Genomic DNA, 27,205 nt, shown 5'->3' with positions numbered 1-27,205 from the left:
TTTATTTTAGAATCATCATTTAATTTAATATTCTTAGTTTTAGTTTCTGTTGATTGAATATGTTTTTTAATTTTTACACCTTCTATTTTCACCTTCCATTAATTTTGGAGCAGTAATAATCTTTTTATTTATATCACTCAATCCAAATGAATTATTTATTGTTGCAGTCTTAATTAGATTATTATAACCAATTATATTTCCCATCTTTAATATTAAATCATTAGAAATAATTAATAGATTAGGGCCTATACAATAATTTAATCTAATATGTGATTTATCTAAATAATTTTGATATCTTACTATATTTTCTGAAATCGATCTATTTTTATCATTATGAATTGAATCTTCAAATAAAACTTTGAATTGTTTCTGTGTATCAAATGAAGTGTTATCATTTCCAACGATTGGTGATCTTGTTTCAACTTGCGCACCTAAAATACATATCAAACAAGTTCTAATAGATTGATTCATTCTTTGTATACCTGAGTTAGTAAAACCTTCACTATTTTCTAAAATGAAATTAATCCTACCATTATTATTTTATTGTTGTATATTATTATAATATTTTGGTAATTCATTCCAATCTAGTGTTCTTATATCTGAATTTGTCATTATTTTTCCAAATTCTTTAGTATATAATATTCCTAATCCACCCATTGTTCCAGTTTTTGCTCTAAAATCATTATTTGAATTAATATTAAATTCATTACATATTTTATAAAACTTAGAAAAATTAATATTATTATTTAGTTTATTAAAGTATTTTGAACCTGGTAAAGGACATTCTAATTCATCTAATATTAATTTTATTTGAAAATATGTATGAAATCTAAAAAGTGATAATATTAATGGTAAACTTGGTTTATTCAAATGATCATTCCAACTTATACCAGACCCTGTTGTTGCACAAAAAACAGCAAAATTTAATTGGTTCTGCCAATATTTCATATTAGATTTTAATAACCATTGTTTTGCCTCATTTAAATTTGTAAAATTTATTACGTAAATATTGAATATATTTTCCACCTTAACATTAAAATTATTAGTTTCAGTAACATAAATATCTAAATTAATTAATGAATTTAAAACTTCATTTCTATATGAAATATCTTTATTAAAATCTATTGCAGGAATATTATATTTAATTGATTTATTATATTGGAAAGCTTTCGGAAAACTATCTACCATTTATATAATAAAAAAATTAATAATTTTTTAATTCTTTTAATAATTTAACTTGTTCTTCAACTGTTATAATACCATTTAAACTTATTATATAATCTAGTGTATTTTTTAATTTATTAATTTCTTTTATATTAGTTTTAATTTTTTCTTTATTACTTTTTATATTTAATTTTGAACTTATACCAGTTAATACACTTGATGATAATCCTAGCACACCAATTGATATAGCTAAAGGTGTTAATGGACTGAATATTGCTAGAAATGTTATTACGGAACTAATTGTAACTGAACCACTGATAATAAAATAATATATAATTTTACTTTTAAAATCATTTTATTTTTAAATCATTTTCAAATTCTAATATTTGTTTTTCTAAATATGTTTTTAATTTGGTTTTATTTATATCATGAGGAATAATATCAATATTATCAACTTTATCATCCATTTATTTAGAAAAGAAATTACTAATTAGTAAATTTATATGCTACAAATATAACAATAACTGTTCCACCTAAAATCCAAATTATTTCATATTTCTGTTGTTCTTTCCTTGGGGTATAATAATCTGATAATTTAGGTTTGTATAGATGTAATTTTTCTTTATTGGTTACCGCGTTATATAAACTCATTGCATCATCAACTGATTGAAAATCTCGATGTGAAATCTTCTGATCATAAAATTATTTATTGATGTAATCCATATAGTTTTGCCTCTTTTCTCTATGTTCTTCTGCTGCTCTATTGTATTTCTCTAATGCTAAGTTATGTCTTTTTTGTTCTGATAATGAACCATTTTTATCAATATGCTTAAACAAATACCCACCACCTGTAAATGCTAAAGCGTTAACAATTGCCGATCCTATAATAGTTATAATTGCAGATGCCATTTATTTAGTAAAAAAATTAGACATTTATACAGGAGGAATATATTTTTGTTTTTCTAAATAATCAATAGTTAAATTAGATAAAGTAACCGCTAACGTTTATTTTAAGATATCATTTATATCAAATCTATCAACATTAACCCTTCCCATTTTAAATACCTTTTTTGATACCATTGAATAATCAACAGTTCCAACTGATAATAATGCTTCATTATATAATCCAGTTATTATCCACTTATTATCACTCATTAATTTATCAAAATTACTATCTTCAAAATATTTATTTATCTTAGTTATAATTATTTCAACATTTATTTCATTACTACTTTTATGATTATCATATATTTTAGATAATATATCTTTAATATCATCGATAATTCCATCTTGATTTAATTCATAATATTCTAAAGGCGTTTTAATTAAATCAATTACTTTTTCTATATTATAATTTTCTTTTGAATGATTTACGTTTAATATCAGTAATTACATCATTTAGTTTAATTCTCATTTCTTTACCATGTTTAAAATCAAACCCAAAACATATACTCGGTCCAACAGTTATATTCATTTATATAGTGAAAAAATTACTCTCTACATCTTATAACTAATTCATATATCACAGGAAAGTTATTAAAATCAATTAAATATCCATTATGATTTCTAATTTCTAATCTAAAATTATTAAATTGAGGAATGCATGGTTTGAAATCACATTCTGTTAAATTATAATTTATTTGAGTTCCAAATTCTTTAACATTCTTCAATGGTAAAATGTTTAATAAACCAGAATTACAAGTTATATGTTTAGTTGCTTCAAATGTATTTGTAGGATCGATTAAATTGCAATAAATATAAAAGTGTGTAAAAGATATTAAGTTTGGTGTAGCTTCAATATTTGTAAAAAAAATTTATCTGGAGGATTTCCTAACAGTTTAGCTATAGGTTTTTTTACCATAAATTTATGTTTTTCAATATCAGCCAACCTTATCTTTATTTTGTTAGAACTCTCACTTTTTAAAAATCTAATATTAAACCCGGAATTATTACCCGACTTGTGCCAGGCTTTTCTATTAATTTCTTGTGCCAATGTATCTAAATTATATAACCCAGTTTTAAATATATATAGGCCCATTCATTTTTATTTTTATTAAAAATTAAAAAGGCTCTATGTTCAACAGTTTTATTCGATACATTGTAAAATGTGTTGCATAAACTTACATTTACTAATTTTAAATCTACACAATTCTTAATTTCTCGATCTAATTGTACTAGTAAATTATGTGATTTATAATGAGTAAGTCTTCTTGAATCAACAAATATTCTATATTCTTTTAATTCAACCATTATTTATAACATAAAAAATTACCGCTCATCACTAAAAATTAATTTTAATAAAATTTTTCCTAAATAAATGGATGAGAAGATACCATGTGAAATTTGTGGTGAACTTCTAAGAAAAAGTAATATGGCTCGACATATGAAAAACATGATAAAAATTATAAACCCCCTAAAATAAACTGCCCAAATTGTAATAAATTATTCTCAAGAAATGATGTTAAAAAACATTCAGAGAAGTGTTAAGTTAATGACACAACGGTTAATGTTGATAGTAACGAAAGTAATAGTAATTCTGTTGAAGTTGAATCTGAAAATATTTGGAAAAGACCTTTCTTATTCTTTGATAAGGATAATATAAAAGATTATTTCTGTGAGATTATTTCTGTAAAAGATTAATTCTTGTCGAATTAAATATAGCCCTGAAAATATAGAAGATTGGGAGAATCATCAATTTCGTAAAGCACATATAGATAAAATTTCTAATAAATTTGAAACTGAATTCAATGAAAGAAAAAATAATATATTAGTAAAAATGAAATATGAGAAAACGTTACCAGATAATGAAGAAACAGTTGAAAATTTAGAAAAAACAATATAATGAATTAGTAAGAAAAACATATTATTGTTAATATTGTAAATTGATTATTACAACTAGTAATTCAAATCTACATAATAGAACAATAAAACATAAAGAAAACGTAAGAAAATACCAAGAGCTGAATGAAGATCTATTACCAAGAAATGATAGAAAAAAATGCCCACAATGTATTTATAAGTACTTAAGACAAGAAGGTTCTGTGATATTTTGTAATGAATGTGGATGGCAAAGGAATTTATGGGGTGATGAAAAAACTAGAGATATTCTTATAGAACCAAAATTAAAATATCTAGAAGAAATTTTCAAAATATTTTCATACACCAGAATATAAGCAATAGCTTGACAAAATGAAAATGATTGAAAATAAAAATGGTGAAATAACTAAAAAAGATATAATAAAAACAATTATTCCATCAACATGTAACACACAAAAAAAGAAAATGTATTTATATCTATTATTTAACGATTATTATAAGAAACCTAAATTAACAGAAGATATGGAAAATATAAAAAAAACATTCACAAAAATATTAAGATATTATGTGGATAATAGAATAACAGATTCAATTAATTATGAATTCATTTTAAATAAGATTGTAAATTTTTTAAACATCGATATTATAATTCCATTTGATGAATTAACAAACAAAAAGAAACAAAGAGATCAAATGTGGTACAATGTAGAACTTTAAATGAGAAAAATGAAATGGAAGAACCTAAATATTTAAATAACTAGAAACACACTTTCTAACAGGACGTCGTTTGTATATGTATGCACTTACTTTCATGGGCAACATAAATATTATATGGGTGGAGCAAACAATGCTGACTAGAAGCAGTTTCATAAACACTTACGGTAACTATTAGGTGGATCTAGTTGGCGTCATTTGTAACAGTACCAGGCCTAAAATCTGGGCAAATCTCACCTACAGCAATCATAGAATGCAGTAGGTGGCGACAGCAACCCATGTCAATTCTTTTAAACCTGCAGCATTTTTCAATTTCAAATGTGCCGCAGCAAATTATCAATTCATTGGAGGGACAAATCTCTATCAAAACACTTTTAAATCAAATTAACAAAACCAGGGATCATTTGCCTGCAGACCCCTAGGTATGATAGGGAATCTAGCGGTAATTTTTACTGCATTTGTTTCAAAATAGATGTGAACTGTACAGAAATGTTGATACAAGTCCTTGGTAATGTTATCCATGAAATTGAAATCTTGACTAAAATGTTATCCCATATAGTGTCAAAATCTCAATTTTGAAAGCTGATGGATGGAGGTGTCGGCCAGATATCCTGCTGAAATGCATGAAGAACACCAAGATTGAATATATAGAAACATGTAAAAATAGTTTTATTTGCTGATTTAACAACTGATCTTGTTTGCTGATTATTCACAACACAGGAAGTGGATGTACATGTTATGTATAAGACATAATGTTAATTAGACACCTAATCAAATTGTACCGAATGTGTGTTAAACCATGTTTCAAAAACTGTTTTAGTTCGAATGATACTTTTTGCAATTGGTAATAATTACAATGCATAGGTTTAGGTATCTTAATACTGAAGCAATCTGTGTTTTCACCGAGGTCGCATAAAAAGTTTACATCGGTTGAATCTATCTTTTCAATGACAAGAATCTCGTAGTTTTTTGTTACCCTTGGTGCTCTCAGAGTCTGAAAAACAAAACAAAATCAATCAACAAATATTTCATCTTGTATTTGGTAGATATGAAAATGCAAAACTAGAGTTTTGTCTTAATTTTTTAAGATTAAGTGGGGATGATTTGAGGAACTTCTCTTCAAAGAACTTGCTGAAGTGGTTAACTAATGAAATGAATACCTTAACCGTTAGTACCTCTGGTCCACACATTTTCAATATTAGCTGCAATCTAAGTTATAAAAGTGTCCGAAATAATTGCTTGAAAAGCCCGTTGACTGGAGTTGACACTTAGTACATAGTTTTCATGATAGATGGCGTCACGTATGTGTGGACATAATTGTAATTTTTTTTAACCTGGCTCTATAACCTGTTCTTCTTTGAAATATGAAAACTTTTTTCTAAATTTTTTTTCAAACTGATACTAAATTTGTGGGGGTTCGTGCCTGATAAACCTAGGCATTTTGACAAAATTCGGCTTTAAACAAATTGCTTGTAAATAATATTGTAAATAGAGTTGTTAAGTGTGGCTCCTTTAAGAACTCAGTTGCATCAACTGTCTCAACTTGGTGCTCCATTTTCATTGTTATGTCTCAATTGTATTTTTTGTAAGCATTTCATTTGTTTGTGACTGCTTTTCTTTCTCCTTGCTTATGTTCATTGACAATCTTTGTATGTACATATTTTATGAATAAATTAAATTGAATTGCCGTGGCTGAGTGTACCGAGGCCATTAGGTTCGAATCCCTGCTGAGGGGGGATGTCTTATCAACAAGCGAGATAGGCAGTGTATACTGCTGTATAGTGTAGGCCTAGTTCACTGCTATGCTGTGTTGTGTGCGCTGTGCTGTCACTCTTAGGCTATGACTGTATTGTAAAGCTGTGGAGGATCGAGCACATACTACGTAGGTCTCATTTCAACCCAGTAGATCGAATTGTTATTCACAAGAGACGAAACCGACTTGCATATCAAAGAAATTAAGGAACGCTTCGCAACCGCTTAACTTGACCTATATATTATAACTACTAAAAGTAATATGGATCCTCCGGGCTTAATTCCCGGCGAATTAAGTGCTGCTTCTCATCTTAATTTACGATCTCATAAGTTTTCCCGATAAAGCAGTGCAAGCGTGTGATGTTTTGAGACATGTGAGATACACAATTCACAAAATAAATTAAACAATACTTACAACGGAAACTTGATTCTTGGAAAACGGCGCACGTGTACGTGTACTGCTACGACTACTCCACTTCCTGTCCAGCGAGAACAGTCCCGCAAATATTTATTTTTTTCAATAAAATGAAAAACAAACGCCACCAATTTATGCCGATTGAAAACATATATATTCTTTAATTAATAAATATTCATATCTCCATCAAACATCATTTGTATAATTAGTTTTTATTGCGGTATCCCATAACAACAGCATAGCGTTAACTCTTACGACCACGACGTACAACCAAAACGGGCCAAAATCGCATGTTTTTTAGAAATTTCTCCGCAGTTACCGCATAGAATTCCACGGGAAACAAATCTCAATCCTTTAAAATTCATGACTAAAATAATGTGCAAGTTACAGCTCCAAGCTTTCAGTCACTTCCGAGAAATTAACTACGTCTTAACAAACTGACTTACACGATTCCAACAGGACGTCGTGTTACCACGACGTCCTAAAAATGAAGAAACCAGTAGTGATTTCGAGTATGATGATCTTGATTTTATGTTTTAATAACCATCAGGCAATGTTTTTATTCCATCACCCAAAATATATCTTTTATCATCGAATGGATTCAAACTAGTTTTTTCAACTTCATTAATGTACATCTCGTTATCTTCTGATCTTAAACAATTCATTTTATGTTTCATTACAATTGAGTTATATAAACACTTTATATAATCTTGAAATTCTATATGTTTATCAACCACATGCTTTGTTATTCCTTTTAACTTTTTAGCTTCGTGATCTTTTGTTCTATAACTATGCATTTTACTTCTTATCCCAACAAATTCAATCATTTCATCACCCCCTAATTCATCTTTAAACTTCACAGTATTTCTTTATTCTTTCTAATAATTTCAAATCTTGATTGCATATATTCCAGCAATATTGAGTGCGATTAACATAATTATACACACCTGCTGAACCATCTCCCATAAAAAATCCTTTGATAAAATATTCTTTTTCTTCTAATGTTTCAGGTTCTATATTATAAATATTATCAATTATTTCATCAAATGACATATGATTCATTCTTTGGAAAAATCTTTTATGTAACAATTCATCTCCAATTTTTATATCAGTTTGTTTTATTTCATCACCATTTCGTTTAATAAAACTATGATCTTCTGTAACATCTACAAACCCTAATTTAGTTCTAACTCTATAAATCTTTTCATTTGTTTTATGTCTAATTATATTCTTTAATTTTTCCCATCCATTTCTTGTCCAAACATCCATTAATCCATTTATTTGTATTAATTCTTTTTCACCATATGAAATATAACGTTCATTTTGTTTTGGAATTATTTCTGAAATTCTTCTTATCAATATTTTATCATTACATTTTAATAATATTGGGGTGTCAGCTGTTACAGAATCAAAATATAAGATTTCTATTTTTTTTCCCCAAAAAGTGGTTGTAAAACATTATAATAAAAATCATACATTAATAATTTTGATATTTCTAAAACAGTTGAACCAATGAATATAGGTTTATTAAATGTCATTGACGTTCTTTTTAATTTAACTGCAGCTAAATAATCTTCAAATCTTCTAAATTTCCTAAATGTCTAGGACTTGATTGTAAATGTCTTAATCTTTCAGAATTATTTACTAATTCAGTAGTATACAAAATAGCGGTTCTGGCGCAGCCCGACCCCGGTTCTGGCGCAGCCTATCCTTACCCCGGTATACCGTGTACCCTCTCAAAGCTTTATCTCCACCTAAATACCCTAAGAAGACAACCCCTGTGGACCGCGGTTCTTGCGCAGCCTATCCTTACCCCGGTATACCGTGTACCCTCTCAAAGCTTTATCTCCACCTAAATACCCTAAGAAGACAACCCCTGTGGAACGCGGTTCTGGCGCAGCCCATCCTTACCCCGGTATACCGTGTACCCTCTCAAAGCTTTTTCTCCACCTAAATACCCTAAGAAAACAACCCCTGTGGACCGCGGTTCTGGCGCAGCCCATCCTTACCCCGGTATACCGTGTACCCTCTCAAAGCTTTTTCTCCACCTAAATACCCTAAGAAAACAACCCCTGTGGACCGCGGTTCTGGCGCAGCCCATCCTTACCCCGGTATACCGTGTACCCCCTCAAAGCTTTTTCTCCACCTAAATACCCTAAGAAGACAACCCCTGTGAACCATGGAAAACACGCCGGCAAACCCCCTCCGGCCCCTATAAACCAACCGCTATAATGCACCTACAACAAAGTATTATTTACATAGATATTTACAGTATATACAAGTATGTGAAACGCTCTGACCTGGAATTCACCTCTAAGCTGACGCTATTAGCGGTGCGCTGCGACCTGATTTGACACTGATTGCAAAATAGCCTAGAAAGTTCTATGCTGACGCAGAAGCCGGCAAACAACCGAGACATCGGCAGGCAACCAGAGCCATGTCCCTTGGACATGGCCAGGCCCGGCCAACACACCAGGTGAAGCGCGTCTCGTGAAAGTCCTGGTTCACTCACCAAGGTGGATATAGATTCTGCGTGGTCAGAAATGGACACAGATCTGATCTATCAAAACCTGGTGAGTGACATAAAAGCCGGGTTGCCGAAAACCCTGAAACAACGGAAATGTGAATTACGGAAGACGCTGTTCAAGAATGAAGCCGGCTCGAAAGAATTCTTCGGCCTAGTGAGAAAAATCAGCAAACTCAACAAGGCAAATCGGTTCTTTACAACAGCCAAGCAGATTATTACCCCGAGCAATCAAACGCAGGAGGATGCATTTCCGACTAAACGACGGGTGAAGGAATACTTCACGGACCTGTATTCTAGTAAGCAGAACGTTGTGTTCCCGTTCGATATGTCACCGATAACCGCAGCTGAAATCGAAAAAGCCTTGAAGAGCAGCAACCCAAAGTCCGCTCAAGGTCTAGACAGGATCAAATACGGACATATCCGTCAGCACACCCATCGACTCGCGCGATTTTACAACGACATACTAGATACGGGAAGGCCACCTTCGAAAATCTCGGCGTGGTGCACCAGTATTGTGACGCTTCTATTCAAGAAAGGGGACCGCCGGGATCCTGCTAACTATCGTCCGATTGCGGTTACAAGCGTGATCTCGAGGCTCCTTCATCGGATAATGGCGAAACGCATAGAACGCCACGTCATTAGGAACGGATTCATCGACACTGCCGTACAAAAAGGATTCGTGTCGGGTTTTCACGGGACACTGGAACATTCTGAATTATTAGAGACTAAAATCATCGAAGCCGAAAAAACTGAAAATGACTCATCTGTGACTTTATTTTACCTTAAATATGCATTCGGTTCAATCGAACGAATTTTCAGTCCCAATGGACAGGAAGGGGTGGGTGAAATTCTCCTCACAAAATTCAGGCAACGACTCGCAAACATAGATAACGCCGATATACAAAGCGGGACAAAGGTTCATATCGCTATAGACTATATGCTGAGAGCTGATTACCATGACCTCATGATCAACGACCTGTCTGATAATTGCTTGCAGTTAATCGACAGTGTCTTTGTAAACACGCTACATAAATGGGGTCACCGTCGATTGCTCACTTTTCAAGTACCGTCCACCGTATACCACTGGCTTCATGCATTGAAGGTCTACTTCCTTATCACTTCTCCCGACGAAAAAATCGTTGAAGTGGCCATCTCGAAATTCGAAAACAGCCATTATCTCGTTCTCGCTTTCGAATCCCTCGACCATAAAAACTCGAAGGCGTTCATAAAAGGCCACTACTTAGGAATATTCGCGCACGCCACCCCCGACCCAGAAAAATTCCCCTGTAGCTCTAAGGCGTTCGACGTATTCGACATCTATCCGGAGCATATACCCGAAGTGTATACAGACGGCTCGTGCCTGAGAAACGGTGCAGTCCCTTAAACACCTGTGGCGTCGTCTATCCACCTACCAACAACACAGGTGAATTAACCGCGGTCGTCGTGGCTCTCAATCAGGCCATCCAGCTTGGTATTAACTCCTTGAAAATTTTCACCGATTCGAAATACGTTATAAACGGTATCACTGATTGGATCAAGACGTGGAAAGCCAGGTGCTGGAAAAACGTCAAAAACCGCGATCTCTGGACACAACTGGATGGTCTGAATAACCGAGTCTCCGTATCTTTCAAATACGTCAGGGGTCACCAGGGGGTACACGGGAATGAGATGGCGAACCAACTAGCTAAATCGGGAGTAGTAATCCGGGGGTGACGTGTCTCTGTTAAACTCTAACGTTAACCTCCATCCAGCTTTTTGATGATGGAAGCCCTGGCCTGCTCCCTGCCCTGCCTGATGAGGTCGTTTTTTGTAGCCTCGTCGATCGTGATCGACCCGTGTTTTTTACGAGCCTGTGACTTGATATCCTGCTTCAAAGTCTGATAGTTCCTCTGTTCGGCTAGAATCAGCTTGAACTCGTCATCCGAAACAACTCCATCACTTATTGCCCTCGATACAAGATCTGACACGGTGCTTAGTTTGGAAGAGGCTAACACTCGAATTTCGTCGTGCTTTTTAGCCTTGATCAGAAGCTTCCGACCGACTATCTTCCCAGACACGCCTAAGACGCCTAGGACGGTCGCAACGGGGATCGTGATTATGTTTGTAAGCACGCCAGCGGCGCCCGTAGCCGCGACTGCTATGCTAGCCGTCAAGAAAGCCGCGTCAAATCCATCTATGGTGTTTACCGCCCTTTTATACTTCTTGTAGAGCGCAGCGCGGGATTGTCCCTCGGCCTCTAAAATTTTCTGGACTTCGCATATCTTTGCAGTCGGAAGTTCGACGCATCTTCGGTTGGAGCACTAGGCTCAGTTAGAACCATTGGGTAAAGTTTAGTGTCGCTATCCATGCTATATACTATGCGGGAAAATGTCGAGCTCGATGAGGAGTGAAGCTATCGTAGCTATTGCTCGAGTAGCGGGCGATCTCGACGACTTGAAATTGATGACGTCGCCCTCGGCCAATTCGACTGGTGGAGAGAACGTTTTGACCGCGGCTTGGAAGACTCCTTTACCTTGGGGTTTGATCGGGCCTTGTAAAAGCCGAGCCTCTTTCGTGATTTCTCCTTTTTCCACCCTGTTGACGGTCAACACTACTGTGGTATTAGTTGTCAAGTCAACACCGGAGAGGCCCATTTTTAGCACTCTCCCCGGACACATCATCGTGTAGCCCGCGTACTGGGATCGCGACCCATCACCGTACGAGAACTCGTAAGAGCCCTCACCGAGGGGTCCTTTTTCCTCGGCCCAAACGGTTATCACAGGTTTTGTGGTTGACTGCGTTTTCCCTTATCCCCTGTACAAGTTCATCTCTATTCTAATGCGAGCAAAATTTGGAGCGGTTCTTGGAATCGAATCTCATCCATGTCCTGATTGAAAACCTTGACCACTACGTCGGCGAAGCCGCCTTCCTTAATTGGTATCGGTACCCGTAAACGTACTCGAATGAGTCGCCGTATTGACCTGCTTTCGGATGTAAAATGGCGATCAGGTCCGAGGGCACCCCGTTTAGGAAGTTTCTCGATTCGTCAACGAGATTGCACGTTACGCGGTATTCCGTATGCCTGGTAAACCTACATTCTTTCGTACCCCTTACGCTAACCTCTTTACCTTCGACGTTTGGGTAATATCCTTCCGGGACTCCCAACAGATCGGTGTTGGAGCCGCTGAAGAGCACTCGGTACGGTTTTTTGACGTTGAGTTCGATGCGCCCCCTCGCCTCCACGTAGGCTATGTTAATGAAGCCCGGTTTGTGACCGTTTCGGGTTATGACTCGCTGAATTTCGTCTTTCAAACTCTCAACCGTGTTAAGTCCATTCCTGATAATCAAGTTGAACACTTTTTGTTGGTGCTCGTCCACCCTTTCTCCGGTCATGTAGCGAAACCTGTGGTTGTTCAGTTTGTCGGAAACGTTGAAGTAAGCCAGAGGAATGACAGCACGTCTTAAGGCCACAGTTTTGAAGCCAGCCGTGTCGAGATGCGTTTTTAGACGCACGGTCGGATCCTTACCGTAACAGTGGATGACTAACATCCTTCCTATATCTAACGCGAAAATTTCCTGCTCAGGACTTGGAAAGACAGACCGACTGCAGCGATAAACAACAACACCAAGTGCTCGGCTACGAATCCGACGACTTCTCCGGCTTTCCTCAACAGGAAGCTAACCACCGTTCCGATCATTCCCGGCAACGCGGCAGCTCCTTTCCCTGCGAGATATATAAGAAACGCCGCGAACTGTTTCAGAGCTTCTTGAATCCTGGACTTGGGTTCTTTTCCCGGTCCAACCGGCGGACTGGGTGTTACTACGCTTTTGAGCCCGTTCGCGATTGCGAGCCCGATGCTCGTGATAGTCATAACGACGGCCATGACAACGCTCACCAACGTAATCCCTTCCTGTTTGAACAACTCCCGGATCTTTACGCCGAGGGGCCGATTATCTTCGTTCTTCAGAAGCCTCTTCAACGTCTCGATCTGAGAAGTCTCCCCTTGCCGTAGAGCCTCGTAGGTCCGCCTGTATATTGCTTCCTGAGCTTCGAACCTTTCTACTTCGTCGTCCCAGTATCGGATGTCTTGTTCGGACACCGCGTCATCGCGCTCTTTCTGAGCCTTTTCAAGTTCTCGTTGGGCCCATTCCACGTTTACAGCTGCTGACTTAATTTTGCTGGACGTAGAAACCAAAGTAGTAGCTACCCCACGGAGTTCACGTCTGTCTTCTGGTCTCAGCGGAGCCCTGTCGTCATTGACGATGTCCTCTATTTCCTGCTGCAAACTCAACTCGTTATCCACCTATCCACGATAGATGGTTCCAACGGGTCTCGTTCCATTCTCACCGGTCTGTCAGGGCCCAGAGCATGGAAAAACTCAGAGCCCCCTTTGCGCTTTCGAGATGGTACTATGGGCGAGTACTTGACCGCTCCTACCGGTAAGTTTCACCCGAACTGGATCACCGTTCAGTTCCGTCTGAAAGAACCAGGTGTCGTCTTGTTTTCGTAGTTGCAGGCGCATCAGGGCCCGCTCCATGTCATCCAGGTTTGCGATTGTTCCATAGTCTGGATTCGTTGCCATCGTGCAATATCTATCACCAGAAAATTTAGGTCATCTCCACAAGGCGACAATTCAAAGGTTCGGGTGTTGGTTCCGTGCTTTCTTCGGGTTTCTGGGTTTGGTTTAGTGCCATTCTCTGCTAGTATAGAGCTCCGAGGCCCACTAACAACCCGCCTATCGCGATCCACACTTGCAGGTGTTTTGACTGGGCTCTGTTTTCGTTGTCGGAACCGACAATCGGGGCAGCCGTTTTCTTCGAGGCTCGCTGCTGCCTACTAATTTCGGCAAGCTTTTTGCCCCATGCGACTCGACCAGGGGACTTTTGTTTATGCGGGTTAGTCGTCACTTGTTCCACTTGTTCAAGTTTCATCCCTATATGCAAGAGAGGAAAATACGACTTGCGGGAAAGTGGACAAGTTACTTATCGGCAAGTGGACTAGTTACTTGCGGACAAGTGGACAAGTCACTTTCCTCAGAATCTGCCATATTCTTCCCGGTGATTACCGCCACGTTCGCGATTGCGAGTATGGGAGTCTTCAGAATCCTACCCAGATGGCCGAGCTGGTTTTTCGTCTCGGCGGTGATAACAAAGTTTTCAGTCAACTCCTTGTTTAGCTGTTCTGCGTTTACGTTAGGTCTGAACCACTTGCAGAGGAATAACCGTACAGCATGCTGTTGATCAGACTGTCGGAAACCGCGGCGGAGTAACGGTTTTCGTACTCTATTTTTGCGAGCAACCCGCTCTGAGAAAGCCCGACAAGTAGCTGCCTGCGCCCTTCCGACTCGTCGTCTTCGGGTGATTCTACATCCAACCCAATGTCACTCAGTAATTCGTCGTAGACTTCGTCCATGTTCGCTATATGTTAGTCGTCCAAAATTTAGAATACCCCGTAGGCGAATGGATACTCGAGACGCATGACGAGACGGGCCCGATTCCTAGCAGAGAGATCTGCGATCACACGTTCCCTTTTGGTTTTCGGGACGATGTTGTTTTCAAGCAGAGCATCCTTTAAACCATCCTCGTCTTTTTGGTGGTACAGGACTAACATTCTCAGGTTTTCTCGGAATTTCACAACGGCGTTCTATTTTTGAGTGAGCACCCACACTGAGATATTCAGATGACGGCCCGAGAACGCGAGTTTCGTCAATTCGGACGACTTGGTTTTAGTATCCCTCAAGTTGGCGCAGTCGTCTATAAGAAACAGAGTTTGACAATGAGGATCGCCGTATACTTTGGTGCACGTGGAAAGCAAACCGTCTAGGTCGTTTAACACCGAATCCGGGTTCATGACGAAGATATTGGGGTCCTTCATCACAAACGATCTATCGTAGGTGGTGTTCTCGAGGAAAGTCGGGCAGAAAATCACTATATTGTGGAATTTGCCGCGATAGACAGATTGTAGGAGGTCGAGGACGTAGTGCGTTTTTCCGCAGTTCGTTTGCCCCGACACAATCATGTTGAACGGGGGCTGTAACCAAAGCCTATCCATCTCCGCTATACATTAGAACAGAATCGCCTTTAATTGATTGTTCTGGATGTTTACTTGGGTGTCGGCTACGACGTAAATGAACATCGTGTACTCCGTTGTGCTGGTACGGGTGATGGCTAACTGAACGCCGTCCTTTGTGTTGACCAACCTTAGACCAGATCCGTGAAGCGAGTTGTCGTCTGTGCTTCTGAGATCGATCCACAATGCGTATTTGTCGTCGACGAAGAACGAGAACTCGTCTATGTGCGACTCGTCGGTTTCTTTGGCCGATTCTGGCATCAGAAATCTTCTGCACTCTTCCCATTGTTGGTAAGGTTTCAGTCCTTGCTTGTACACTTTGTGAGATATTCCTTCGATCGTGACATCGACGTTCTTGATGTTTGGGTTCTGAAACGAGGTGGCTTCGGAATCGTACTGCCCGTTGTTAACGTTAACGTTTACGTTCAGAATTGTCGAGGTTCCCGTGGATTGACTCCTGAAGAACGTGACGTAGTCGTACAAGAAGCTTACCCCGGCGGACAGGTCGGCTTCGATCTGTCTGGCGAGCTCCGCCGAATGCACGGTGTCGTATTCGAGGGCTATATTTTTCACGGAGTATCCCCATGCCTCCGCACTCCCGTTTACAGTGAACTTGATTTCGTTGAAAGTGATCTCCCTAACACAGTCCTCGTTGATTGCGAACGGATAGAAAGGACCGTGGTCCGTGTACAGTTCGAAATCGATGGGTATGGCGTACCTGTTCTTAAACACCGACTTGATCATCGTTTCCTTGGTGTTGGTTTTCAAGGCGCTTTCTGCATCCGATCTGAGTTTCCTCAAGTTCTCGTTGCCGATTCCTTCCAGAATCATGTTACTTCGCCTTTTCTCCGTAAGCCACAGATCTTTGTAGGTCCGGAAGACGAAGCTGTAGTTCAAATCCGATAAGATTTCACCACCCAGTTTGTCAACGATTCTGGCCATAAGGTTCCTCGAAATGTTGTTCACGAAGAAGTTATTAGCCGGACCCTCTTTGCTGAGGTCGAACGTGAGTTTCAAGCTTCCGGGTACCAGCAGCGTGTTCACCTGCAGTTTTGGTATCCTTACGTAAAGGGTTTCCCCCGGTGACACGGACGAAGGGTTGTGGGTAATAACCTCGTGGTCTCGATCCGCCTTGACACCTAGCGGTGTTCGAATTTGTCTCGAAGAGTTCAAGTGTTTACCGTATGCAGATATAGTAGCTATACTGTAAGCCAGAAAAAACTCGCTTTTCCGTCTCATGGTAATTCTGACCAGCTACCTTGCTCGATAACCCAGTATGCGAGATTGTCGTTAAAGAACTCCCTCGTTCTAAACGCGATCTCTTCGACGTAATCGGTGACTCGGAAGAAATGCTTAGCCAGATAGCTAGCGAATGCGATTAACGTGACTATTCGACCCCAGTTTACGCGGTTGTCGGTGAACATCTCCTTCCAAATCGCTTCCCGATTTATTTCCTCCCAGGCGAAGACGGACAGAGCCATGCACTGCAAACTGTATCGTTCAATGCCTGCGACCACATTCCCTTTCAGTTTTCTGCTGAGATCGTTGTCTTGAATAGGCTGCCCGGTAGCATACCATACTCTCAAGTAACTCACAGGATGCATTTTGTCTCTACTATATATACCGCAGGAAATGTTTCCACCAGAATTTGTGTACGATCCATCGTCGCGTTACTCCGTACCGGTGGTACCATTCAAAGACAAGCTCGACTACAGAGGTGACATTCACAAAGCTTTGACGTCGTTGAGGATACAATTGTCGAGTAGGGTTGACGATCACTTTCAGACAACTGTACCGGACATATTCAGGATTTACCCGATCCGCTTTTACAATCTCGGCGAGTTTCGAGTTTGGAGGCGCACGTCAAACATGAAGTTCTGGCAGAACCAACTCAACTTTGCCATTTAGTGCGCCACAAGCGGTTGCGGGGTCTCCTGGAAGAACCACATGAACAACTCCTCTCCGTTGGTAACCAGTTTGTTCCGATTTCACGTTTATTTTCAAACGAGGAAGATCCTATCGGAGATGAAATGTCCCGTACCAGCCAACAACGGTTTTTAACATGCTCGATAATCCCGTGAACGAACTAGCGTTTGAACGTATCTGCGGCGAATTCAATGTCCCCCAAAACACTGACTTTAGGTATTGGATCGGAGAAGCAGGCGATCTGGGCACGCTGTACACGAAACAGTACCTGAACGAAAAAGGGTGGGTTAACTTCGTGGCACCCGAAGGTCACGGTCTGACCAAAACCGGGGTGGAACGCCTGAACGACTCCATTCGGGTGTACGTTTACTGCATCCTAGGAGCCCAAGCACAAACTCGAAACGTCATCGTCGGTGACACCAGTACCGCGTTTGACGCTCAGACACAATTCTTGGCCCTATTCGAGGACGCCCATCTTCACCCGTCAAGGGATTCGAACCCACTACGCTAAAGCTGTTCCCCGAACCCCTTGACCTCACGAGTCGTTAGAGTCGTTACTAGCCGACCAGAATCAGGTCGTACCAATCACAGCGCTTGTAACAAACGACATTAGGCTTCTGTTGGAATTCCCGTTAAATGGACCAATCAGCGAACGTTTTAGCGAACAAGGAAGTATTTTCGCATAATTTGGGGGAATCTCCGAATCTTTTTACTAATCAATCTTCAAAATCATTGAAATGGACATCTACCAGAATATTCTACGGCGTTTTAACATCGAAAAATTGACGGACCTTCAAAAAAAGCCATACATGCCCTTTATTTTGATAAGAAGGATGTTTTTGTTAGTACTAGAACAGGAGGCGGGAAGTCGTTGATCTATCAAGCCACACCACATGTTTCGGAATCGGTGGAAAGCGCTATAGTGATGATAATAACTCCGCTGTTAGCCATTATGCAGGAACAATGCGAATATTTGAAGAGACTTGGATTTAGTGCCACATATATTGGGAAGGACTCATCAGAAGAAAATGATATCATAACCGGGTGGTATATGTATGTGTTTGCTTCTCCAGAACAGATCCTTGGTGTGGACAAATACAGAAATATGTTAATGTCGGATATTTTACAAGAAAATCTTGTTGTCATAGCAGTTGACGAGGCCCACGTCGTACAAGATTGGTAGGCTCATTTCGATACTTCTTATTACATCAACAATAATGATACATTATTGTTATAATTAGGGCTACTTTTTAATGGGTATTTTCTTTTGAAATTTAAATTTTTCAGGGGAGACAGCGAAAACGGTGAAAAAGTATTCAGAGAATGGTATGGTCGAGTCGGTGAGATAAGGTCGCTGTGCCCTACTGTATTCCATTCCATGTACTGGTCAACTAAAAAAAATTCAAAATTGGTACTGGAGATATTTAATCAACTGAAAATTTTTGAGAACATATTTTCATGGAGCACTGTATTCTATGAGATGCATTGCATATTTAGACCTATGTGTGTACATATATCCTACTATAATGTCCCAATTGAAATGATTTTGTTTCAAATGAGTCACATATTTTTCATTACTTTCAGAAATCAGGTAAATTGTCGAAAGCTTCCATGTTTCGTTGGCTTATCAATGAGCTCACTGCAAATCCAGCCGAGTTCAGTAGAACATTGATATTCTGTACTACAATCAAGGAGACAGCAGAGTTACATGCAACTTTTAAGACTGAGATCGATATTAATCAGTTTTCGTTGTATCATAGTAAAACACCAGATAGCGTGAAGGAATATATCCGTCAAGATATGTCAAAGATTGATGGAAACATTAAAATATTAATCGGTACATCGGCCGCAGGGATGGGCATAAACTTTAAATGCGTCAACAGAGTGATCAATTTTGGCCCAGCTCGTGACATGGATACTTTAGTTCAGCAGATGGGTAGAGCTGGGCGAGATGGTTCTATTTCTGAACATTTAGTTATTTATCATGGACAACAGATGTCAAGTGTTAAGGATTTAGAAATTCGCAGTTATCTATGTTCTGATCAGTGTCGGAGAGATATTATGTTGAAATACTATTCTGATCAGAAACAACAAGTTAATAGTGATGAATGTTGTGATAACTGTTCCTCAGTTGATGGCGATCCTCATCCATCAACTGTAGTGAATGCCACTGAAAACTTCATAATTGTGAGAGAGCCCAATAATTACGAGATCAAAGACTAAAAACTCTATTAAGGTCATATCGAAGTTCTGATATGGATAGTTTGATACCGGTACATGTAGCAAATTTCACTGACCAATCAATTAATAGTATAATAAAAAACATTCAATACATTACAGATAGAGATAATATCATTGATTTATGTGAAGTTTGGAGTGAGGAACATGCTGATTTTTGTATGGACTGTATTGATAGAGTTTTCGGTGTTCACATGTAGGTTTCATTGTTTCCTTTCTGGATATGGTAGAATCTCCGATTAATGTTAGGGGTAGATGACACAGGGGGCCTATCTATGAGTGAAGGTTTTCTTGAAACTTGAGCAGAGATGAGTTTTAGAAATTCATGTACCCCTAACACAAGCCAAATTCTTTTCTCCATCATCTTATGATTATTTACTTATTCACAAGAACCAACAACAATGGAATGGATGCTGTTGGAAACATATCCTCAACTGAAGTATTTCCTCACAGAACTAGCAAATTCAAGTCCTTTTAACTATGGTTATAATTGATATATAATTAGTTCACTATCGCATTTTATAATTTTGTAGCTTTGATTTGTTTTAAAGAAATACAGAAAAAAGCCTCTACATTATGCAACGTCAATCATTTCATTTTTTGCTCTTATCTTTTTAGAACAGAACCATGTCTTAAGAGTTGATGGGTTTATCCTGTCAATAGGATGTTTGAATTGTTCAAACCCTGTCACCTTTCGCTCGGAACGGAAATTAAACACATCTGCCTGAACGATCTCCTTCATCATCAATTTGATGTCAACAGCCTTATCAACCGTTGGGCGGTTCTGACCACTAGCCCAAGCTCCTGTTTGATCGAACATGTTTTTATAGAGTTCATTTAAGATATCACAAGACTTGTGATCCACAGCTAGATTTTCGTAGTAACTGAAAAATGTTAGAAATGTTCTTAATGTTGTTTCCGTATGCGTGGGGGTTACGTTAAAGCCGTCTGACAAGAACGTACTAGTAGTAAGAATTACGAAAGTTCTTGTTTGATGCTTTCATCTACCAACGCAAACCATAAATCAGTCTATAAACAACAATTCTTTCTCGGTTCTTCTGCTGTGAGATCTGGCAAACATTCAGAAAATCTTTATATAAAACTTTTAAATAGTTGGAACCATATTTGGTTGGGTCGGAACAATGGAGTGTATTTATAATGAGGCTCGTGAAGGGATCACGCTGATACTTGATGATATTCCCGGCTACTTTCCGTAAAAGGAAAAACCGGAAGTTTAGGAAGATGTGGTTGTTTTGCTTATCCTGTATTAAAATAGAATTAGTTAAATTGTAGATAAAATAATTAGTATAAGTATTTCAAATAATTTAAGAATTGATAATCAATCACAATGTATTCCAAATCGTAGTTAATTATAATAATTAAAAAAGAAACAATGAATTTGTACTGTAATTAGAAAAGAAAACAAAGTTTTGAAAAGATATTTAATTTGAGTAATCTAGATGTTGTTTAAGAACAAATTGTTAATAACCGCTAATGTTTTAGAAAAATTAATTTGTGTTAAATGTTAAAACTAGCTGTCTGAAGTTTCTGTTGTCTGTATGCGCTCGTTGGTAATTCACAGACAATAGCTGCTCTCTCAACAACGACTAGCAAGGAGTGAGTAAATCACAACGCGTCATGACAGGAGGGTTGGAAGGAAAAAGTTAGTTTAGCAAATCAGTTTTGAAAATAATTTTAGATCAGCGAATCATTAAGGCCAAATTCTATATGACCAAAACAGTCATGACAGTAAGGTTGCTGCTCCTTGCCAAAAGTCGAGTGGGAGAGTCGGTATTTTAAGAATGCCGATTCTTTCTATAAAAGGGACCCGCATCTTGAGAGAGCAGTCAATCGGGAGAATCTGTACCTTAGTAAGACGAGTGTCAACAGCAGGACAGGAGAAGCTTCGGAACGATAGGGATTCATATAATAGGGATTAGGAAAATCATTCTCAGGTTCAAGGTAAATAAAATATATTATCTTCAATATTATCATCCGGTATTTCAGTTTATTCATTCGGATTTGTGCACGGACACGTTCTCTCGCCAGGGCCTTACTCAAGTATTTTAATAGATAACGATTAAAGAGAGGATTGTGACCGGTGTATCACTTGCAAGCCTAACAACATCTCGACCTTAGCATTCAAGAATGCACGATCTCCATCTTCATGACGATATGCATCATAGGTGTCCCGAAGCAAGAGTCCACACTGCATAAATGCAGCAGCCACCGCTGGCCAAGTGTCCTCTGTCTTAATCTGTTCCTGCTCAAATACCCAATCATGTATTTCTGTCAGATGTTTCCTGAGGTTACTAGTCAGTTTATATTTCCTTCCACAGAGACAAACATATCCTGAAAGGATAGAAGTATGAGTGAATATCAGCGCATTCAAAATCTAAAAGCCTTTCAACTTACAGATTTTCGAGATTAGTCTGCAACAATAGCTCAATGTATGATTTAAGTTATCTTTGCCAAGATCAAAAGTGTTTTAGATTGATAACAATACAAGTAGTTTACAGTAATGGTATATTGCGATTCGTATGATATAGATAGGAATTAATCAATAGAGATTCTTACTTACCAGTCCTCTCTTTGAATTCTGCGAGCAGTAATTCTTCGTCTGTGGTTTTGAGAATCTCCGATGCCTGACACAATGATTGTCCTTTACCAAAATGTTGTAGAATTTCTCTACTCTGATGGAGAATCCAATCTGTTGTAATGAATGATTCGGTTAGTGGCGCATTCCTTCTAGGTTCAGCATCGAGGTCAGAATCTTTCAAATCGAAATGCTGTACACATGCTGCCAATATGTAAGCATCTAGAACATCCATCAAAAATGTATAATGGGCCCTGAAAGTAGAAATTTATAATCCTTTCATAATAAACATGACACTTGTACAGGCATCAGTAGAGAAAGCATTATGGGTATGACTGGAACAAAATTAGCTACTGTACTGGCTGGTTGTATTGGCAGGATTTTGATTATTATTAAGTATTTCATGTAGTAAGAGATATGAAATATTACAAACATTTCAATATGAAATTGTAGATATTGGGTGACTTATATCAGGGTGACACTACCTCTACTAACCTAAACGAGTCTGTGATCTTTTTAGGTCCAGTGACATCTCTACGATTTATAACATTCCTCAGTTGGTACATGGAACCCCTTACAGCAGCACTCTCCATCTTGTAGAACAGTTGGTAAATAAGCTGAAAGAAAAATTAATATATTATATATCAATGATTCTTATCACAGTTACGCATGTCATTAATATACTATAGTGGAACTTAGTTTCAATAAGGATATAGCTATACTATGGGTGCATCAGTCTAGCGGCCGCGGGTGACCTCGCGGGGAATCTAATAGTAGAGATTACTGCGATGTGAGCATCAGCTGTTGCTCGGTTTTCTACAGAGACTCAGATACATTGGACTGGAATTCACCATTCACACATGGCATGCTCTATGTTTCCCTTTCCAGAGTAGGTACCCGTGATCGTGTTACAGTACTCACCCCTCAAAAACAAACCAAAAACATAGTTTACAGCGAAATATTTTAATAATTTTTCTATTCTTTGATATTTGTTTCTAATGCCTGACTTATAGTGTAGATTTCATATCGATAAATAAATGTTATATTATTTTTATCCGCACCTTAGTGATTTATTCTATTCTACCCGTCCGGCAGGACGGGTACTTTGCTAGTATGGTGATAATTGATGTCAGGAAATTACAGTGGAACCCACTTAATTCAGACGACTAGGGACTGGCCAGATTTCTTCGAATTTCCAAATAAAATCCGAATTATGAATAATAGTTGACATGGTTTTAATTGAATTAAGCAAATTAAGTGAAAATCCTTAATGAAAAGTCTGAATTGTGTGAGTTCTACTATATTAACCTCATCAGATCATTTAGCTGTTTCAACCGCATAAGCAGCAAAGATAATATGGAGTGTAAGTTACAACAAACTATGCCAAAAGCCAGGTTCTCATTCTTCATTTATGCAAGAAAGTGGGTAATTAGGTTTTCATCTGGCTGCAGGCATTGCAGAGGAAGAGGTACTCCCAATTCCCCTGATGAAACTAAAAATTACTAATTGATTGGTAAGATGTTGTTAGTACATGTTCATATCAGGTTTTTTAGGATGAAAATAATTACTTCTATGAAAAAGATCAACGCTAATCTATCCGAACATAGAACGATATGTAAAATGTCACCAGGGTGAGGTTCATGATCCGATGCAAGCCTTCCGGTCTGTGTATGATGCCCCCAAGCCGCTGTGCATCCGTTTCACCATTCAGCATAGCCAACTGGGCTGTGTAAGCACGCTCATTCGTTCACACATCACCTCCCAAGACGAGCTTCCCCAGGAGCTTCGGAGGATTAGAGTCTGTACGAGGCACAAAGTTCCCTTGAACATACTCGAGTATCCTAATAATGCCGGCAGTTTCATTTTCATTCTCCTCAAGCAAATCAGTGATGAGAATTTCACTTTTTTTATCCATCTCATTTATGTAGGGATGCTTTATTTCTAACTCTGATTGAAGTTCCTGATACTGTTTTAAGAATCCCAGGTTCTTGATCATGACACGGGCTATGTGGATCGAAAAATGTCTTTCAATCGAAGTAAGTTCCTGTTTATTAGGAAGAAATTCAATCACAGGCACTGTTGATATATCCCTCTTAGGTTTTGTTTCATCAAGACCAATACCAAGTACACGCTTCTTAGCAGCAAGCAGCAAAAACCAGTGTATGCTTTTCCTTTGCGCATTCTTCATCATGTACGAGGGTGAAATAGTTAGATCTAGATTATCACCATAGATTTCAAAAGGTGGACAAGAAGGACGGTTTGAGGTGGTTTCCGGCTCAGCAACCGTAAGATATTTAGAGGGCGTATTACATGTATTATGAAGTATATGATCACATGTACTATCAACTACACGATCCATTACGGCAGATACAACACTTTCGGTTTCTTCCCCAGCCAAAGTGGGATATGTAGAGGGTGGCGTATTACAGGGTATAGGTGTGCTATCAACTATACGATCAATTACTGAAGATACAGCTCTGTCAACACTTTCAGTTTCTCTGACTTCTACCTCACCCACAGTAGGATGTGTATTACAAAGTGTAAGCGTACATGTACTATCAACAGGGTGGTCAATTACTAGAGATGTAGGTCCAATATTCTTTACTTTAGAATCATAATATTCAACTGAGCGTTCCTTTTTTACCTCTTCACCATACCCTGTGAATTCCTTCTTTTTATGATCGTGCTGCTGAGTTAACTTGTGCTTCATCCTATATATGGATTTTGAAGAAGTAGTAATACCGAGTTTGTTCAGGAAATGGAATATCTGAAAAGAATAAAGCCATCATAATACATCATATAACAATTTCAAGATTGACATAAAAACATTTCATTCTTGTGAAAGTTACCTTTACCATCATACTCTAATCCAAATATAAAATGTACATGAATTCGGTCATCATTAAAGTTAGTGTACAATCAAAAAGGCTTAAAATGTCATAATCACTTTTTTTGTATATTCATGCACTGCTGAAAATCTGTAAGCTGAAAACTAACCTCATCTTAAGCAGCTTTATCAAGAAGTAATGCCAATATGTGTTGCAATCTGCTAGCCTGGTTGTTCCTGTTGAATAGCATGATACTACCACACATTGCTATCACAGGTATCTGGGCCTTCTTTGGTGGCATGATGGACATCATGATCTTATGAAACATGGGTGACTTGGCTTGCCATTCATCAACAAGTAGTTGGATGTTGAAGTCTATAATATCTTTGGCTGATGTTTTTCGGGAATAAGCGCCATCTCGTGTAAGTTCCTTAATCTCCTTATTCAACATTTGTATGAACACCTCAGTGATGGAATCTTTAACGGTTCCTGAACTTCGCTGAAAAAGCTGAATCACTGAAACGCTGAAATAAAAACGCTGAAATTTCAGGGAATTTCCGAAAAACGCCGAAATTTCAGGGAATTCCCGAAAAACGCTGAAATCGTGCTAGGTACCAACAATACACGTTTTGAAATATTTTCCGGGCCGGTGTCCGCTGCCGAGTCCTGAACCGTGTTTTAGTCTCTACCTTCGGTTACAGAGACACGCATGGACAGTATGTGTGGAGTATACTTTTAGAGGGCCACTTGTTGGACAAATTAATTCGCTTGAAATCCGGATTTTTAATGCATACAGGCAGCATAATGAGGAAAACCCATTCACAATCCGTGCAAGCCAACTTAAACACTATGCTCAATATTCCCTGCAAGACGCAAAATATCTTATTTGAACGTTCATGTATAAAACATGGAGCAACTTTTCTTTTGTCAACACGTTGATGGGCGACGGACTATGTCACTATGGTATTCTCTGAAGGAGGTAAATTAAATTTGACAGCTAGTTATATAAATGATGCAGCTTTTGGACAAAAGGGATCTAACTAAATTTCTTTTTAATTCACTGTGGAATGGAATGGAATGGATTGACGCCAATGGCATGCAGTAGGCCCCTACGTATGGGTCATACTGATTAGCGTCAACCAATTAATCTAAATCGGGCTAACCATTCAACAACTGTGAATAATTTATTTGCTGTGGCGTGATAATAATTAGTTTTTTTGAAGAAATGACATACCAACTGTTAGAAAAATGTACAGATTCTTATTTTTAGACTACTACTGAATCTATAAAAGGAGGAGTCATAGACAAAGTTGATTTGCTTAGCTGGTGACACTTCTTGTCAAGTACATCATCTCAAGTACTGGGTGTTTTGTAAGTTTAATTTCAGTATTTATTTACTAAGTGCTGTTCTCTCGGACCTCAGTGCTTTCAAACTAGGCCCACCCCATAGGCTATATAGTCCAGGGTGTATTAGCCACTATTCTTTTATATCCGACTAAAATGCACCTTTTTCTATTTTTAGATTCAGGCTTAGAATGTGCAAATTTTTTGAGATACTGAGAAATCAGATGGCACCAGTAAACTTCAACTGCGAAATTTGCAGCAGGATAGCTGAATGACACAATTTTTAAAAATAAAATGGCTATTCGAATGCTATTTCAATTATAACTTGATTCAACCAGAGAGAAATAAGTCAATTGCGGATGTACAGTACACCCACTTTTCTTCCCTGTTTCCTGGTACCAAATTTTTAGTCTTAAGCTAAGCGATATTCTAAGGTATACTAGTGGATTTCATTAGAATATGAAGCAATGGAACCAGAATTCTAGTTAAGCGAACTATTGATTCTGATATAATGTAAGAACTGATTTCCTTTGTATACTCTTGCAGAATGTGTTATGTATTATTTCAAGCTGTTAAATAATATAGTTAGACAAATGTCCAATTATTGGATCTTTCTTGTTGACTCGTTTAATTTTGTGAGTTAAGAGTTCCAGTCAATCCACAATGTGCAGTGCCTAGCCTTCATCTACACTAAAGCCATGCCTGTGTATGGGAAAAAAATATCGTTCGACTCCTATAGGCCAGACACATCAAAGCATGCAATACATTGCAGATAGTAGTCTCCGGCAAGTCGAAAGAGAAAGTAAACCAGGTTTTACCCCGTACCCTACCCGGG

General features: G+C 38.0%; 3 protein-coding genes and 1 long non-coding RNA gene across 4 annotated transcripts; 2 read left to right on the top strand and 2 right to left on the bottom strand.

The window, feature by feature from the left end:
* Positions 1–16,673: 16,673 nt before the first annotated feature.
* LOC141905982 (bcl-2-related protein A1-like) lies at positions 16,674–17,042 on the bottom strand. The gene has a single exon (XM_074795154.1). The coding sequence runs from the start codon at positions 17,040–17,042 to the stop codon at positions 16,674–16,676; it is 369 nt and encodes a 122-aa protein (XP_074651255.1).
* Positions 17,043–17,861: 819 nt separating this feature from the next.
* Positions 17,862–19,905, top strand: LOC141905905 (bifunctional 3'-5' exonuclease/ATP-dependent helicase WRN-like). Its single transcript, XM_074795036.1, has 3 exons — positions 17,862–18,543; positions 18,652–18,730; positions 18,949–19,905. Exons 1-3 carry the CDS (start codon positions 18,290–18,292, stop codon positions 19,585–19,587), a joined length of 972 nt encoding a protein of 323 aa, XP_074651137.1. The 5' UTR covers positions 17,862–18,289; the 3' UTR covers positions 19,588–19,905.
* Positions 19,906–20,176: 271 nt separating this feature from the next.
* Positions 20,177–22,433, bottom strand: LOC141905827 (uncharacterized). Its single transcript, XM_074794913.1, has 3 exons — positions 22,184–22,433; positions 21,717–21,954; positions 20,177–20,486 (listed from the first exon to the last, which is right to left on the bottom strand). Exons 1-3 carry the CDS (start codon positions 22,431–22,433, stop codon positions 20,177–20,179), a joined length of 798 nt encoding a protein of 265 aa, XP_074651014.1.
* A 3,326-nt stretch (positions 22,434–25,759) lies between these two features.
* Positions 25,760–26,937, top strand: LOC141915095 (uncharacterized). The gene is made up of 3 exons (XR_012620909.1): positions 25,760–26,005; positions 26,297–26,397; positions 26,549–26,937. It is a non-coding gene; the product is annotated as an uncharacterized LOC141915095 (long non-coding RNA).
* The last annotated feature ends 268 nt before the right edge of the window (positions 26,938–27,205 follow it).

Source organism: Tubulanus polymorphus, chromosome 1 (genome assembly GCF_964204645.1).
Source record: "Tubulanus polymorphus chromosome 1, tnTubPoly1.2, whole genome shotgun sequence".
In the NCBI taxonomy this organism is placed as follows: domain Eukaryota; kingdom Metazoa; phylum Nemertea; class Palaeonemertea; order Tubulaniformes; family Tubulanidae; genus Tubulanus; species Tubulanus polymorphus.
This window is presented reverse-complemented; position numbering and strand designations above follow the sequence as displayed.